This window comes from Amblyraja radiata, chromosome 3, assembly GCF_010909765.2.
Source record: "Amblyraja radiata isolate CabotCenter1 chromosome 3, sAmbRad1.1.pri, whole genome shotgun sequence".
In the NCBI taxonomy this organism is placed as follows: domain Eukaryota; kingdom Metazoa; phylum Chordata; class Chondrichthyes; order Rajiformes; family Rajidae; genus Amblyraja; species Amblyraja radiata.
Window position 1 is genome coordinate 35021218 of NC_045958.1, and position 19158 is coordinate 35040375.

General features: G+C 39.6%; 1 protein-coding gene across 5 annotated transcripts in view; it reads right to left on the reverse strand.

Annotated features, from left to right (window-relative positions):
* Nucleotides 1-19158, reverse strand: part of prune2 (prune homolog 2 with BCH domain) — a 318918-nt gene that overhangs the window by 239839 nt on the left and 59921 nt on the right. For all 5 annotated transcript variants that reach the window (XM_033017577.1, XM_033017576.1, XM_033017574.1 and 2 more), the window contains exons 2-6: nt 16606-16710; nt 15480-15682; nt 10143-10327; nt 7989-8147; nt 1419-1513 (exon numbers count right to left, since the gene is read on the reverse strand). In XM_033017577.1, the coding sequence (XP_032873468.1) occupies nt 1419-1513; nt 7989-8147; nt 10143-10327; nt 15480-15682; nt 16606-16710 (747 nt within the window). The remainder of the gene's footprint in view (nt 1-1418; nt 1514-7988; nt 8148-10142; nt 10328-15479; nt 15683-16605; nt 16711-19158) is intronic.

Genomic DNA, 19158 nt, shown 5'->3' on the forward strand with positions numbered 1-19158 from the left:
TATGTCAAATAAGCAAATGAATTACAATGGAGATATACAGAAAAAAATAGTAAGAAATCCAACACCAAGAATTACTTAGAGATATCAAATTGGCAAAACAAAATGCTAGTTTCTATAAAACAGTGGCTAAATCAGAGAAATCGACTGTTATTTTGTACAATGTACAAATCAGTTGCAGCAGGATTATTTTATAAAATCTGGAACTGAAAAAGATGCACAGAGCTATTTGGAATCTACAGAATAAAACAAATAATTTATGGAACTAGAACAGTAATCATTGGGAAGGAGAAATGGAGATCAGATTTTTGAACTTTATGTAAGTACAGTCAAGATGACTTGATTATGTGGTAGATAGAAGAGTGGTATACAAAAAGACCAAATTACCGATATAATTGAACATTACTTCAAAGTGTTTGATATTGTGAATAACAAGGGAAGTTATTATTTAGATTATTTCTACCATAGTCAAACTGTAAAAATGCTGAAAGGTTAGATGGTTACATTCATTTTGTGTTCGATAGTTTCTAGAATTTCATTTTCAGTTAATTTGCCTGTAGTTCTTATCCTTCCAAAAAGGTTTTTAAAAAACTCCATTACATGAGCATTGAGTGAGAATGGCATCCTGTTCTTAATCTAGAGTTATTCAAAGCTTTTTGGATTACAAAATGGTTGAGAAATTTCTTTGTGATATGCGTTGCCATTATCTAAATGACATTCCTAAAATTCAGAACATCCAACTCTTGTAATCTTCTAAATCTTCAATAAAACAACAATTCACATCTAATTAACAAAAGGAAGAGTACTGGCTAAAACGAAGAACATATTGCAGATAAAATGTATTTGAATGAATTGGTGTTATCCAAATGACATTGTATTTAAATTGTTGCAGTAAATGAACTACAGAATCAAAAGACAAAAATACACAGTTACATTGAGCAAAGATTGTGTTTCCACTGAACTATGCATGATTGACCCATGATATTTCACGAAGTACATGGAAGATTCTTTTGTTAAATCCATAATTCTCATGGCTAATATCCAAACTTTAAATACATTTTGTCCTAACAGCAAAGTCATTCATTGATCAGAGAACTGAAAAAACACCCAGTTCAGCTCTATATTAAGGAATCCCTATGAGCCATCGCACAATGACACATCTTTCAGAATGAAGAATGTGATATTTCATTTGTGATGTTCTAAAACATGATAAATCACATTTCATTAAGAATGTTATTAATATGCATTATGCAAATCAGTCCACAATTAAGCATTTATGTTCGTAAAGAAGCGGTAACATCACTCAAACAGTGCTATGACTGTTGTTTGTAATATCGAATGTAAACAGCTATGTGATGGAATGGACCACCCTGTGCATTGCTATGCGAAATTGCATCTAGTTTTCCCAGAAATACACTTACCTCAAGGGTCATGTACACAGTGCTAATAGCTAGCTTTGTATCTCCTTCCAGCAGTTCTTTAAGATCTTTCAATAAAATCTGTTCAGTACATAAACCTGAATCAAAGACAGAAGCAAAAATGTTTCAATATTTTCCTAACACAACTTATAAGTAATCATATATTTGCTTTTGGCGATAGATTTCACAGTGGCAAGCATTTAAATTGTTTCAAAGCCTTAACTCAAATTATTGTTTAAAGTAGAATTAGCAAAGTTGTCTGTTGCACAATATCTATTTGGAACAGTAAATACTGCCAAACAAGCAAATGAAATTTTGGATCTTTTGAGTAAATGCCAGCAGAACTTTTCACAAATGGAACAAGTGGCAGCACTCTGGTCATGAAATAAAAACAGAAAATGCTGCCCGTTTTGCTGACAATTTCCAGCATTTTCAGTATTTAATTCAGATTTCCAGCATCTACCATTCATTGATGCATCCACACTCAAATCCACAATTCCCAAATTGACTTGTGTAGGAAGGAACTGCAGATCTGGTTTACAACGAAGATACACACAAAATGCTGGAGTAACTCAGCGGGACAGGCAGCATCTCTGGAAAGAAGGAATGGGTGACGTTTCAGGTCAAGAACATTCTACATGCTTTTATGATAGAATGTAAAGATGATTTGATGCGATGTGATGCGATGCCAATATAGGTTAGGTCATTTGTATTTTGCTATTTTCTTTTTTGTTTTTCTCTGTTATGTTTGTATGTGTATTTTGGTATGTCAATAAATGTTGAGTTAAAAAAAAAAAGAACATTCTACAGACTCCTGAAGAAGGGTCTCGACCCAAAACGTTATCCGTTCCTTCTCTCCAGAGATGCTGCCTGTCCCGTTGAGTTACTCCAGCATTTTTTGTCTTTTCCATATTTACTTGCCATTATTTCGAGCATATGTTTCAAGATGTTCCATTGCTGTATGTCCCGCGGGATCCAGTGAGTAAATTCCAATCCTGCACCATTCCCAAAAGTGATGCTGGAAAAATCAGCCCTTAGACCATCTGCCAGTTTGATCTGAAGGACATACCGACTCAATTGATTTCAATTGGGATTGTGGGATTATGAGGGAAGTATAGAATCTGTTATTTAGTTTGTGTTTTGTTTAAACATTTTATTACTTGAAATTATTTTAAAGTATTCTTGTTAACATTATTATGAAGTTAAGTAATTTAAAAATGTATATTATTTATTTCCTTCATAACATTTTTAATATTGTTGGCTGGCCAAGTTCAGGATGGGGCTCTGCCAGTTGGTAAGGTGCAAGGGGAGTTTTGAGGGCCATTTTTCCATGGTTCAAGACTGCCTTTCCACTGTACATAAGTGAAGTTGGCTCTCCATGTCCATTGGTAAATTCAGGCAGATGACAAACTTGGGCCATGTGCAGCAAATTCTGAGCACTTTTTTCACCAAGGTGCTGAACCTTTCTGCTATCAAATATTTTAAATCTGCAATAAGGCACTACAATAATACATATATTTTTAACAACTCAGTGTATTTAAGTTTAAACAATTATGCCTGCAAATGCATCCTATTCATTAAAAACTAGCAACAAAAGTCTACTTCGTATTTCCTCTTTCTAAGCCTGCACATTCAAGACTTAAATTTAGTAACTAGAGAGAAGAACATTTTTTTCAGCTGATAGGGCTGCATATAAAAAGATGACTGAATGCATACTTCAAAACGAATGGTCAGATGAATTGAGTGATAAGCAGGACCAACACTTCTGTGTCAGCACGTAAGGTCACCAAGGATGCAGGCAGTACAACACAGGAACAGGCCCTTTGGCCGAACATGATGCCAAGTTGAACTAATCACATTTGCCTGTATATGATGTATATGATGCATATCCCCTGCACTTCCAAGTGCCTATCTAAAACCCTCCAAAACATGACTATAGTATCTGCCTCCATCACGACCTTGGCAATGCGTTCCAGGCTTCCACTACTCAGTGGGGGAAAAAAAACTTGCTCCCTCTCACCTTATAGCTTTGCCCTTTAGTCTTGGACATTTCCACCCTAGTAAAAATATGCTGTCCGAATGTCCTATCCATGCCCCTCATAATTTTATAAACCTCTATCAAGTCTCCCCTCAACCTCCCGATGTTCTGGAGAAAACAATCCAAGTCTATCCAACCTCTCCCTGCAGCTGAAACCTTCTAATCCAGACAGCATTCTGGTAAACCTCCTCTGCACCGTCTCCAAAGCCTACACAACATTCCTGTAATGGGGCAACCAGACTGCACACAATACTCCAAATGTATACTCCAAGTATATTTCACATTTTTAGAAATTTAATTTGATTTTATATATTTAGTTATTAAAGTATAAGTTGATTGGTCTCAAAATACAACAATGAGGATTGATGGAAAAAGTGGTAATAAATAGTTTAGTTTTTAATTGATGTGTACCAGCACCTTCTTGTCCATAAAAAGCACTGAGCAAGATTAACAGTCTAGCTCTTACAAAGATTAGTCAAAACACAATCATATTTTCCCAAATATAACAACTTTTCATATAACTTTATCATACTTGGAATCATATGGCCAAGGGTCTCAAGATATGATGAGTGGATGTATTTAGGCTGTATGCAATTGATAACTGCAAAATCAATTATGGTCTAATCTTATCCCATTAAGTTAATCCTTGTGCAAGACATAATTGGTCGCATCCCCGTGCAAATGATGGAAATATAATTACCATTTTCAATGGATCACATGCAAGACAGTATGCCTGAACAACGTAGGCAAGTGTTGAGGACAGAGAAGGAAGAGACTCAGAGCAGTTTGTCACAAATTGCTACATCTGATGAGTGCCAAGGTTACATTGCTTTTCATTAGTATGTGTTATGTCTTTTATTTGTGCTTCCAGAATAACCAGAAAAGGGAGGTGATGGACGGAAGGGTTCTTTTCCGCCTCACGACCAAATTGGCTTAACAACTGCAATAACATCTCATACTAATATTAATAAACTTTAACATGGCAAATCAGTCCTCAAGATGCCCCTCAAATATCATGAAATAAAATGGAAAGTTGTTACCAAACCATCAAGGAACAGAATAAAAGATAGCGGAATAAAAGAAAACAATGCTTTGAGCATTTGTTTGGTTTTGGTCAGGTAAAACTGGACTGCTTTTCCCCTTCATTAAATAGATTATGAGATTATATAGAATACTAGACCAAGTGCAGACCCGTTGGGTCTGTTCCCCCAATGTGCGGTTGTGGGGGGGGAGGCGGCATGCAGCGTCACACACACTAACTACCTCCCCCCCCCGCACTCACGCTAATTACCCCCCTTGATATTATATTATTAATTTGCTCCTTTTACCCCATAACCACCCTATCTACTGACGCATAGCCCCCAACTTAGTCACATCTAGAGAGGGGGGGGGGGGGGCGGGGTTAGAGAGTGAGGGCAGAGAGAGAAGGGGCAGAGACAGAGAGAGAGACAGAGACACAGAGAGGGGCAATAGGGATGGGGGTGGAGAGGAGGAGAAGAGGGAGGGTGGGTGAGGGAGGAGGGGAGGAGAGAGAGAGGGTGAGAGTGAGGGGGAGAGAGAGGGGGGAGCAGGGAGGGGGAGGGTGGAGGGAAGAGGGTAGGGGGTGTGGAGGGGAGGGGGTTTAGGGGAGGGAGGGAGGGTGGAGGAGGGGAGAGAGAGGGGGAGGGGGGGAGGAGAGAGGGGGGGGGAGAGAGAGGGTGTGCTGAGAGGGGGGTGAGGTGAGGGGAGGGGGAGAGGTGGGGAGCAGGGAGGGTGGAGGGAAGGGGGTAGGGGTGTGTGGAGGGAAGGGGGTTTAGGGGAGGGACGGTGGGGGAGGGGATGGAGGGGAGAGGGAGAAAAAGAGGGGAGGGGAGAGGGAGAAAAAGAGGGGAGAGGGAGAGGGGGGGGATAGAGTGGGGGGAGGGAAGGGAGGAGAGGGAGGGGGGAGAGAGGAGAGGGAGGGGGTGTGGAGGGGAGGGGGGTTAGGGGAGGGGGAGTGGGAGGGGGGGAAGAGGAGAGAGGGGGAGAGAGGAGAGGAAGGTAGGGGAGAGAGGAGGGGGGGCTGAGAGGAGGGGGGCTGAGAGGGGGGGGGCTGAGATGGGGGGGAGAGAGGAGGGGGGAGAGAGAGAAAGGGAGAGAGACAGGGGGGGAGAGAGAGAGAGAGAGGGAGAGAGAGGGATAGGGAGAGAGAGAGGTGGGGAGAGAGAGGAGGGGAGAGAGAGAGAGAGAGGGTGCCTTTTTACTTCAACCCAAACAACCATTTGCAGGCAGTGCTTTTTTCCCTCAAACTAACCATATTTTCATTTTCAAACCACATTATGGGTACTCACAGCTGTGGAGACATTTGTTCAGTGTTATTCAGAGCTGTGATTGAGGCACACCACTTACAGAGACTGATTGAGGCACACCACTTGCAGAGACTGATTGAGGCACACCACTTGCAGAGTGATTGAGGCACACCACTTCCTGGTTTTATAGTCCCTCCCCCTCCCTCCAGCAGGGGCAGCAGAGAGAATGGGAAATTTTGTAAAAACATTAATATCTCTGTCATTTTTCATCGACGGGAAAAATCCTCGGCACACATGCGGCGGAGGGGGGCTCTGAGCGAGGTGGCCAAAAATGACGGCCGTAGGTGGCGGCGTTTTCTCAGAAATCGCAGCACAGAAGGCCAAAAGCGGTCAAGAACAGAGACTTAGTAATATCGATAGATGTTATGAGTGCTCCAAACCCCTCAAAGCTTTCATGCAATTTAAAGGTGTTATGTCTTGAACTTGCAAAAATACCAGTAAGCCTTAAGAGTAATATATTTAAGTTTAACCCCATCCGCCATTTGTTTAATTGGTGTATGTATATACACACACACTATATTCTTCACCCTTTCCCAACCATTTCCATACCCCATCCTCCATTCCTTTTCCTATCCACCAGACCACCCTCATCACCAGCACCTTACATGGGAATAGAGGAAACAATGCAGAAATAATGCTGGTATATGGACCTCCTGGAACAGATTCTACCAGAGAGATGTTGGCTGAAATGTGAACTGGCTCTATGCAACCATCTTTACCTCATGACCCCCGATAATAGAATGAAAATCTATCAATTTTGAATTTAAAAATAATAATTATGATTTGCAAAAATATTTTCCACGTTTCCAAAGAAAGATCACTGCTGAAATATTAGATCGTATTCTGTTTTCCTATTCACACATGCAGTCTGACTGACTAAAGATATCCAAGACATTCTATTTTCATGCCGAATTTGTTTTGAAAATTGTTTATCTTCATTCTTGAAGGTACTGGTTTTATCCTTCATGCTGTCAGACTTCCCAGTCAATAGAAATGAATAAGATCGAGAGGAACTGCCCTCTAGATTTTATTTTTTAAAACATCAATTAAATCACGTTCATCAGCAGTACTCACCATTTGTAAAGCAGTTTATGCAGGCTACAGAGTGCACCACAGCAACGTAAGTTATTTACAGTAGAAGCATATCAACCATGCTTATTCACTTAAGCCTGAAAAATCTGTCACTAACCGTCTCATATAACTTACTCTAATTTAACTTCAAGCAATTTCCTTCCCAACATTTCAAGTGTGCTCTGTCTCCAAAGTACTAACCCACACTCAAGTTAAGTTGGCCTTACTAACTTAAGTTGGCCTTAGTACAGTTTAAATTTGATTAATTCCCTTTGAAGACTGGACCACATGCTGCACATTCTGTCCAGAAACATTAAGTAAGCCTCACTAACTATAGGCAGCATACTGGTGCTTTGCTAAAATCATAAAGCAGGATAGTAAGTTATCCTTAGCCCTTTTCATTCCTATATCCATTGTCCTGTTTAGAGTTGGGACTCCACTTTTATCAGGCTATGCATGGAACTCCAGAGGGAGATGCAAGCATACAACAGCCTAATTTGCAGCTGTTGGCAGATTCCAGAAGTGAATGTAGATTTTTGCTCCCTATGCTCAAAGCATTCCCTTAATAATGATTTATAGATTACACACATAGAATCTACCCATAAAGTCTTGGATTTATATTCCTGTACTATTTTTATATGTAAACATTTAATGTGATATAGTAACCTCCATAATGTTTGGGACAAGACCCATCATTTATTTATTTGTCTCTGTACGCCACAATTTGAGATTTGTAGTAGAAAAAAATCACGTGGTTAAAGTGCACATTTTCAGATTTTAATAAAGGCCATATTTATACATTTTGGTTTCACCATGTAAGAAATTACAGCAACATTTATGCCCCCATTTCAGGGCACCATAATGTTCTCATGGGTATATTGAGCGGACAGAATGGTCTCCTGTTGTAAGGAAATATATGAAAATACATGACAATCTCTTAATAGGAATTAGCAATGGTCTCTACTTAGTGACCACTATAGTCATTGGCTCATGTAATGCTCTTGGTTTGAGAGCATATTCAAAATCTAACTTTTGCCTGAAAACAACATTTTACCCTTATTAACTACAGTAGTCAATTGGAGTCCATACTTTTCTGGCTAAGCAGAATTAAACCAACTAAAGAAAAAGAAAAATTACCAGAAACGTCAAGCTTTACTTGTTGCAAAACATCAAAGATCTCTTGGCACGCAGGTTGATCAGGAAACCTCTGTTCCAGAGCAGCAATTATTTCTTTATCTTTTAGAGTCACTCTTCCAACTTCAAAAGTCATGTTCATGCAGTCTAATGTAATTAAACCTGACAAATAAATAATGTTACAATCAAAAAAGAAGCACATCTTTTAGAACTGATAGTTTGCATATCATTTAAAAATTGTTTCATTTGCTGTCCAATTCAAACAAAACTGAATATCAAATAAAAAGTGAAAATTTAAGAGATTTAAACTCAACAATGCATGTGTGTGTTTTTACAATACTGGGTACAAAAAGTGTGGCATCATACATAAACATTCTGCAGCCACAAGTTTGTTCCCCGACTACGGTTCAGAAGCAACTACAATCCAAACGTGACACGCAGAAACGCTTCTTTGACAAGTCCAGCAACCCTTAAACCTTAAGCAAGACTTAAACCTCTCGTTCGTGGACAAGTGGTCCGTCTGCAGACAAACAAAGGCTATGCACACCTGGGACACATCTATGGCCCTGCCAAAGAGCTACGCTCTTATCTGGTTGAAGCGGACGGAGCCATCTACAGACGCAAACGTCAACATATCCTTCCGGGGAAGGAGCAGCGTCCTGCGACTCCATATCCTGATGTCTCGCGTTTCGTATACCCTCCCACAGTCTGTCCCGCGTCCCCACTACCGCCTATTGTTCCCACTGCGGTCTCCCCGTGGCACATGATGCCTAGCTCAACAATCTCGTCACCCTCCCTGCTTGTCGGGCCACCGGTCATTTCCCCAGTTCCCTCCCCGGTTTCATCTTCATTGAAAGGAGGTGGGGCGGACTCGTACCGCACTCGGGCCGGAAGGGTTTGCAGGCCACCCGTTAAATATGGCGATTGTGTAATTCTGCTAATGTATTATTAATATCCCTCCTATATTGCTTAGCTACCGATGCTGCGTTTGTTTCTAGAAGGAAAGATGTAGATTGGCTATTTCATACTAGCCAATTATAGTGTTTGTGAGTAGTGACTCTGCCTACTATGTACTTCATATTATCAAGAGCCTGCTTACGCTAGTTAGAAATGAATAGCAGCTCGGACATGTGATGACTGCAGATCCTTGCCTAATGTATGTAGTCCTAATAAATACTCGTTGTATCTTAACGTGTGCCGACTTAACTCATTACAATTACCATGCCACTTTATATACAATCATGTTACGTTTGCATTGCCATTGTGTCATTTGTGGTACATAATGAATGTTAAATTGAATATCATAATGTAATAACTAGGAACTGCAGATGCTGGTTTATACCAAAAATAGATAAATAGACGACAGATGGCACAATGGGCTAAGTGTTCGGCTGGCAACCGGAAGGTAGCTGGTTCGAATCCCGCTTGGAGTGCATACTGTCGTTGTGTCCTTGGGCAAGACACTTCACCCACCTTTGCCTGTGTGTGTCCTTGGGCAAGACACTTCACCCACCTTTGCCTGTGTGTGTGGATGTAATTATGTGAAGCACTTTGGGGTCAATGCAAGTTGACTAAAAATGTGCTATATAAATGAAGAAATTTAAATTTAAATTTAAATATTGTTGTTCCACGTACTGCAGTTTAATCATTTCATCCAGATTTTAATATAATTCGTCAAGAAGAAACAAGTAAAAACAAAACTTTAGGGTGGAGATATTGTTAACCAGTAATTATGACTTTGATAGTCATCGAAAATTCAGTTATACTTCCTGCTATATGGTACACTTTTGAATGTTTCTTCTTTTTAAAAAGGTTCATAGCGCTTTCTTTCCAGTTCACTATTCTGCCAACTGCGTGAGTAAAAGCTGCGCAGCAGTGCACTCTAATGGACAGCAGGGAATCAATGTCACCATCTCTTAGACATTTACCTGCATGTACACACATGCCAGAAGTGTATGATAGATCTTCTCCAGAGTTAACGTCATCATTATTTCTCATCACAAATTCAAAGCCATATCTTAACATGCATGTCAATAGTACAAGTACTTTGATTCATTCTAGTGTAAGTAATTTCCACCCACTCATCCTTCAAATTGTGAAAGTGATCAAGTATACAAATGCAAGGAACCCTTGCTAATCAAAAAAGAACACTCCTACCTCTGAGAAGTTGTGTTAATTGCTGGTTTAACAGCTCTGGAGCTCCTTGGAGAATCTCTGAAGCTATTAGCGTGATGCAGGATCCCACTGGCTCCAGGACAATTTCACAGTGATCAGAATGTATTCGCTCTTCCTCGTGGTGGTCAATTATTTTGATAACAGCTGTATCAAGTGCTTTGTCATCACTAAAAGGCAACAAGACACCAGATGTAATTTTATGTTGCCCATTATCTGCTGCGCATTCTTATACTTAGTTATTTAATGTGTGTCACTAAGATAATAGCAAATGTTTAACCATTCAGAGCATATGAGTTAACCCAACAAAATGATGGGTCTGAAGGTCTCGTTCCGAAACATCACCCATTCCTTCTCTCCAGAGATGCTGCCTGTCATGCTGAGTTACTCCCATTTTTGTGTCTATCTTCAGTGTAAACCAGCATCTGCAGTCCCTTCTTACACAAAATTATGGTTTTAGTCAGCAATGGAAAAGATGGAAGGGCAACCCACAATTGTTGTCAGTTTTCTACAGACAGAATTCTCCAATTACATTTCTGTGTAACAAGGCTTCGGACAAGACGTGAATACAACTGAATTTGTTTGATAGCTGTAATCAGGTGACTTGTTAAAGCAGTAAATACAAATATTAAAGCACGTGACATTATGTCATCTCAAATATTTATGATATATTATTTGTTGACACTATCTGGCTTTAGGTTACAGGTAATAATTTAGATCACTAAAGAAAATTAAATTAATGTTGTCTGGTACCAATATATTAGTTTTTCTTTCGACTATGTCAGGATATAAATATAATTTAAATATTATTGGACACCAATACAAATGTGCAGCATTTTGGGCAAGCTCATTTATTCCAGCTATTAGCTAGAATGAACGTGGGTTTCTTTGTCAACTCTTAACACAATAATTTGTCATTTAACTTCACAAAAATTAAATTAGTTATGCTCCTACTAAGTGTAAAGCTCATATTTGTGAAAATGACAGGTCATTAAACAAATATGATCCATAAGACTTTACCAAGCTACATTGGTATATATGATAAACAATAATTTTTACACGAATAAAGAAAACAAATACATTCCATGTTATCATTACTTCAAAAGTACAGAAATACTCAGGAAATTAAACAACATAATAGCAAACATCCAGAAGTTACATTCCTACTGGAAGATCATCAATATAGAGATAAATTACGTTATTTTGTTTCATAATATGCATTTTGTTTTTATTTCCTGTATTTTTGATTATAATTTCTGCAGAATTTCTCTCAGTATCAGTTATCATTAAGTGAGTAAACCAAAGAATGGAAATCAAAAACCAAAGAGGTTGAAAACAAGTCCTAGAGTAGTAATGTTACAAAATTTTGAGATTTAAAAAATCAAGTCTGCAATTTATCCCATCAGATAAAGCATAAAAAGAAGTTTAATTTGACACCTAATTCACTTTCATATCTTCAGTATTAAAAAAGTTATGGCCATTTTCATACTCTGAAATTAGCATCTTGTTTCCTATTGCTTTTCCATTGACTTAACTCAAAAACTGTGATCGAGGACAGTCAAATTAAGAGAACTGAATGAAATATTCAGTTATTATAGATTGAAGCATTCTGAAACAAATATGAAACAATCTTACTTGGCTGACCTGAAATTAAAGCATATAATTAGTTAGTTACCTAATTGTTGCTAACTACAAAATTGCGAGTGAGATTTTGCGAGTGAGATTTTGTGGAACGCGATCGTTTGGAACGTTGCGGTTGCGGTGAATTTAAACCCCATATCGGCAGGAAAAACACTGCCGGTTCGTATATTTAAATAATCACATTTTCGATGATGAAATTTTGATTAAAGTAATCCTAAGAAGCAAGTTTATATGTAAAATACACGACTCACCTTATGTTTTGTCCCGTACGTGAGATCTATCCCGATGTCGGCGTTGACGGCGTTAGAAGTAGTTTTTTATTTTACTCCAGCCCTTAAATTGTTTCGCGGTTTAAAAAAAAATATTCCGAGAACGGCAGTCTGAACGATTATTCAGCATTAGGTAGTAGCCCGAGAAAATATATCTCGGACAGGCAGGAGGAAACGGCATTTTAATCCCGCCCCACCCCTCAAAGGCGCCAAAGTCGCGCACATGGCCAGTGACAGAACTGCAGCGCCGCTGAAGGTAAGTTTTGTAACATACCTATCCAGAGATCATTAATATTTGAACTCTGCAACCACCAGACGACGAGACACATAAAGGGTGTTGTCATGTAACAAACTGATCAAGTTCAAACTGAAGAAGGGTTTCGGCCCGAAACGTCGCCTATTTCCTTCGCTCCATAGATGCTGCTGCACCCGCTGAGTTTCCCCAGCAATTTTGTGTAAGTTCAAACTTAAATTCAATTTACAACTGGCATAGCTATTAACACTTCAAATAAACAGAAACTAAAGGGCCTGTCCCACTTGGGCGACTTAATCCGCAAGTTCTGACGAGTTTGCCCTCGACTCACACGCGCAGCATGGTCGACACGAGGTCGTAGGAGGTCTTCGTAACTCTCCTTCACGCTCGAGAGTGGTCTCCGCGTACTCGAGGCCTCGGCTAAGTCGCGGTGTTTTTTTCAATATGTTAAAAAATGCCTGCGAATAAAAAAAGGTCGCCATGGGAATTTTTTTTTACTCGTAAGCTAAGTCGTAGTAGGTCGGCATGTTAGTCGTAGGTAATCGAGGGTAGTCGAAGGTCCAAGGTAGTCGTAGATAGTCTTCATTATAGTCGAAGGGAGGTCGAAGGAGGTCGTCTTCACAATTTTCCTGAAGTTTGTCGTAGATAGTCGAAGGAGGTCTTCAACATGTCATTTTTTCAAACTCTTCTAAACTCGCCAATTAGGTAGCCCAAGTGGGATAGCCCCTTAAGACATTCAAGTTATAAACAGTAATGTAAACATTGGAATAATGTTTCCTTTTGCTGTTTTAGAGCCCTATCTCCTGCACCAAAGAGCCAACAGAATGTGCGAGACAAATGTTACATCTATGGACATTGTCATTTTAAGAGAACACGCAAGCTCTATACAAACAATCTAACATAAACTAATGATGAATGGTGCATATTTTTACTCTAGAACTATCATTGCAAATGGGCCCATCTGTCTCCAACCAAAAGATATTTCTCCGCTCATTAATTCACATATTCTATGTCGTATGGTGCTCAGTGTTATTTTGTTCTATTACAATGAAGATTTGAGATATTTCCAATACATATCCGCGCCTACAAAAGAGCATGCTTATCATTTTATTCACCATCAATAAGGTGGCCTGACATATACTATCTTTATTATTCTCCTCAGGTGGACACTAGGTGTTATTCAACATTGCGTTTTGACCATCTCAAGTTTACTGTGTATGGTATTCAAATGAGATTGCTCCATATCATTGCGCCTTTGTTAAACAGGAATTATCATCAAAACCAGCTGTTAATTTCTTCATGTGTAAATTAGCATCTGCAGCTCCTTCCGACATGAATGCTCAGAGTCTTTTTCCCAAGATAGGGTAATGAAGAATTAGAGGGCATAGTTTAAGGTGAGAGGGGAAAGATTTAATAGGAACTTGACAGGCAATTTTCTTCACATAGTGGGTGCGGCCACAGCGCTCCGGAGCTTACTGCACGGCGACCCGGTAAGGCATTGCCCGCTCCCCGCTGGTAACCCAGCGCTGTGGCCGCCGACTCCCAACATCGCGGAGCTGGGGCTGCGGGCGTCCGGCCGCGGGCGGCGCTGGATTTGGAGCGCCGTGCAGCCAGGGGTAGAGTTGCCGGGGTCGGAGCTCCAACCGGCGCCGCCCGCGGCCGGACGCCCGCAGCCCCAGCTATGCGATGTTGGGAGTCGGCGGCCACAGCGCTCCGGAGCTTACTGCACGGCGACCCGGTAAGGCATTGCCCGCTCCCCGCCTCTCCGACCAGGTAGGGGACTAAGAATTAAAGTTTCCCCCTTCACCCCCCCCCCACCACATAAAATCCCTCCAAACTAACTGACTAACATTTAAGTGTAGCGCTTCTTTGCCCTCTACATGAGCTGTGCCCCAGGTTCGTAAACTTTAATTCCCTTATAGGTGTTAGTTAACCCTTAATTTAAGTATTTATGCACTCTCTTAATTTGGACAATAGGGCACCTTTAATTTCAATATTAAATGGTATACCCTACTGTAGAAACAGTTAAAATAAATCAACTGACAACTATGTTCCAATGAATTACCTTCACATTTATTCTATTAATTAAAATAAATGATATGTTGGTCAGGGAAATACAAAATAGAATATCAATAACCAAAAATATGGTGTTTTACTGGTGTTTCTCACACAGATATTTAAAAAAAAACAACTCAATAAATCAATATTTTATAGTACTTTTAAGTACTAATTACTATGTGGGCCCACACACTCACTCACACAAGCCGGCAACATTAAAAACAAAACAAGAATAACCCCACGTTGCAGGCCTGGTCGAAGCTGGAGAGCGTCGTGGCCAAATACAGTGGAAGCCGACAAGTGCACAGTGCAGAAGCTCACAAGATGGCGGGGAGTTGGCTGACCAGAGAGGACCCCATGTGGCAGAAATCTTCCTTCTCCCTCGTTGTCTCCAGGGCTCAGCTAACCGCTGCTCTCACTCTCCTCGTAATCACAAAGTCCAAACAGCGACAGTCTTTAATCCACACCTCCGAGCTGAAGGGGTAGCAGTTAGCCTAGGCTTCTTCTGTCTTCTTCTGGACTTCTTCTCTCTCTCTCTCCTGGACTTCGATTACCCACAATTCCCAGCTCCCGCCCCCAAACCAATCACCACACAGGAAAAATGATCTAACTCATTAACAACAAATCAAATGCAGAACACATATTCACAGCAAAACTTATATAAATTTCTTAATAAGAAAAACTAATATGAAGTTACACAGGGCTACACCAGCAATGATTTACAATGATTCTCCGGGGAGGAGGCAGCTCCAGACTTTTCAAGCCGCCCGCGCTACTTACCTAATCTACGCTAAAAATCTTCCATTCCGAAATCCGAAAAATTTCGAAATCCGAGAAGTGTCTGGTCCCAAGGCTTTCGGATAAAAGGTTGTGCACCTGTACTACTGTGACCTTACTGTATACTAATATTCATTTCCCAAATGTACTTCCTATTTTTAATCCTTGGGCTTCATTAAAAATCCAGACCTTACTGTTTCTGTTAATATTTCCACCAAGTTGGAGAAAATGATTGAAAAGAATGCCAAATTGTTAACTTTTATTATTTCTAAAATTAAACGCATTTCAAACGGTACTTAGAAACTAAAACTTGGATCACTGTACCTTGTCAGCCGATTATGATCAACAAGTGTTAAAGCTAGTTTCCCTTCCGTGTTCAACATGTGGAGGTCAATATCATCTCTGAATATTAAGGAAGATTCAGAGATATTCAGCTGTTGTAAAATGAAAACAACTTCACTGCGAAGAGGAAATTCTGATCTTTGTACATTCAGCACTGGAACATAAAGATGATCTTTTGGATGGGTCTGAAGAGAAAAATGTAGTTGGCATTTTATTTCTAAAATGAATTACAATATACCATCACACATTAAATCTCAAATTTATTTCATGAAATCCATCAAATTTTTATATACTAAAAATGTCTACATGTAAATTAAAACCCTCCCATGCAGTAAGACAAAAAACATGCTGAATGTACTGTCAATCAATTCATTGCAATATCTACTGTTTTGACGTACTGTAATTCCACAGCTGCTTTGTGAATCAACTAATACTTTGTCAATACGGTGTCTGAAAATGTTGTAGATGCTATCAGCTGGTACTTTGGCCACATAGTTTCCCGCTTATAAATGTACGTCGGAATTTGGCCAAAAGTGGCCGCACCCGCCACGTAATTAATGGATAATAAATGATAAAATGCACACTGGCTTTTACACTTGAACTCCAGGTACAGAAGAAACAAATGGTATCAGCATCTGACAGGCCGTGACAGCTAATGCAAAGTTCTTTGGCATCCACAAAACTTAGAAACAGATGCTGAATTCACTTTCTTGATTATTCTATCTCTGCCTTTCGAGCTATTTAGCAAACTATCAGTTATTAACCTGATAATTTAATAAATCAATGATTTAATATTAAATTGAAATAAAACGTAAAAAGTAATTAACTGCTTGGCTTTTTCTTCCTATGCCTAGTCTAAATGGCATAAGTTTGCAAAGGCAGAGTTCCCAAAGTAATACTGTAGATTCTCAATGCATTTGGGATTCACCATTTGGTTGATAGAGAGCAAAGTGACAGATATGTAGTAATTTGTTACTTAGTTTGCCCTGGACTAATGCAGGACTACATATGTCAGAGATATTCTTATCAGTGAGTAGATACAGACTTCTGTTTCACTGGCTTGTTTTACAGAAAACATGCACTTAAAGCCCTTCCATTATTCAAGTACCTTGTAAAGGAAGTAAGCATAGACTAAAGCTGAAACAGCAGAGTCCAGACCACAGTCTCTATCTCCAAGTACAGCGTGAACACGAGGTAGCTCATTTCTTTTAATCTGAAAAGATATTAACAAATTAACAGGATATGAACAAGTCCAGTGTTTATATTTACACAGGAAATGCAATGTGCCTAATAGACAACCATTGAATAATTGATTAATCAATATATTTAACTGAGATCAAATAAATATTTATCAATTGCATAGAATATGAATAAAGAATGGAAAGAACAAATAAATGTAGACAACAGTTTATTATTCAGTTATCTAAATAATCCAAAGAATAAATGATTTTATACTTAATTGATAACCACATTTATCAACAAGGGAAAATCTATGTTTTGCTGAATTAGATATTTTCCAATATGGTGTAACTGCGCAGATTCCGGCTTGTCACAGATAAACTGATAAAAATGTAACATGTGGATATATGGCCCACATTGTTATATCTCTGCAGCATCTCAATGTTCTCATACCACCTCCTATTTCTAAACTACCTCCTACCCACAGCAATACAAGTCAGAACACAACATCAAATACAACTAGTATGCTGATAACACTCAGGACTCTCAAAAAAATCTCTGCAGTACTCTATGTGCCAGGAATACACCATCAAGATGGGGTTATATCCATCACTAACATTGCCTAATCCCTCTCTGCAATACCATCTACTGCTGAAACTATTCTTCAGTCAATTGATTTCTTGAGATTTTGCTTCCCCAAAGCTTTTAGCCAACTCCTATTGGAGGCATATGGTGAGGTACAGGGATTAAGTTACCAAAATAGTAATCTGGAGATCTGGGTCATGATGATTATGATACAATACAAATTTATTCGTCACATGCACCAACAAAGGCACAGTGAAATGAATTTGCCATGCAGTGATACAGTTGAAAAAACACGCAGTACACAATAGAATTCAGCACAAACATCCATAAACAAAATTACTGAAACGAAGCACAAACTCTCATGACACAAACAGAATACAAACCCTCAAGGCACAAAGCGATCATTCTCTGTCTTAGAGATAATGTGTCTGATTCCCAGACTCGGGATTCTTCATCGAGCATTCGTCCTAATTTCAGTCAGGCCACAAGTCAAGTTTCCATGATCACACGCAGTGCTTCTCCTCTAAACTCAATTATTCTGATCCCAGAAATGTTCCATCCTAAAATAAACCCATATCCATTATTCTGGATAAATGGAGACTCAACCTCCCCTTGCAGAATATACAGGCTTTGTTCTTTCAACAACACACTTCACCAGGAGTTAGCTATTCATTGCTCCCCTCACAAGACATAGGGGGCTGGTTTCTCATCTGCAAGAGTCAAACTAATACTTATGGAGAATGGAAGGACCTCCTACACATGGTTTCACAAACAGTAGACTTGTCCTTAATTAATTCCCTTCTTGTCCTGTACTTCCCTTGGCCAGTAAGACTAATAATCCTGAGCTCCAATCTCAACAAGCGAGCTGTAGAATTACCAATTATTAACCATTGTTACCAATCAAGAATGTTTAAAATATAGTAATTAATAATAAAACATAGAACAGTACAGCACAAGAACAGATCATTTGGTCTGCAATGTCTGTCAATAAGATATTTGTCAATGTCAATAATATGTATATGTCAATGTCAATAAGTATTGTATTGTGTTTTTTTAATGACCACACAGCCAGGCTGGTGGAATTTGTTATCAGTACAGCTCGGTACAGGTTCCAACATTTCATCAAACATTAAACATATAACATAGAAATACATACAGACAGACACATTACATAATACATAAGGGCCATGCTTATTCTTATTCCTCACCGTACAGAGTTTAAAATGTTAATTGCAGTGGGAATGAAACTGTTTTTGAAGCGGTTTGTTTTGGAGGCAATTGTCCTGTAACGCCTCCCAGAGGGCAGTAGCTGAAAGGCATAGTGTGCAGGGTGAGTGGGATCAGAGATGATCTTGTGTAGTGTCCGTTTGTGGTAAAGTGATTCAAGGGATGGTAGGGGTAAGCCAATAATTTTGGATGCTCTGTTGATGATGCGCTGTAATTTCTTCCGGGAGAGTGAGTCGAGACTGCCAAACCAGACTGTGATGGATGAAGTGAGGATGCTTTCGATGATGGCTGTATAGAAGCGGAGCATGAGATGAGACCTTACTCTGAACTTCCTGAGCTGTCGGAGATGGAAAAGTCTTTGCTGGGCTTTTCCATAGATATGGTCTGCGTTTGTCCTCCATTTGAGGTTGTTGCTGATGTGGGTTCCAAGGAGTTTGAATGTGTCAGTGATGGAGATGGATTCACCTTTAATGAGCACAGGAGTTTTGGGGGATGGCTGGCATCTTGGGTCGATGATGAGTTCTTTTGTTTTTGATGAGTTGAGTAAGAGATCATGGTCTGTGCACCAGGTCACTGCACCAGGTCACTGCTTGGTTGACCTGTGCACGGTATTCAGTTTCTTGGTTGTTGGTGATGAATCCTATGATGGTTGAGTCGTCCGCGTACTTGT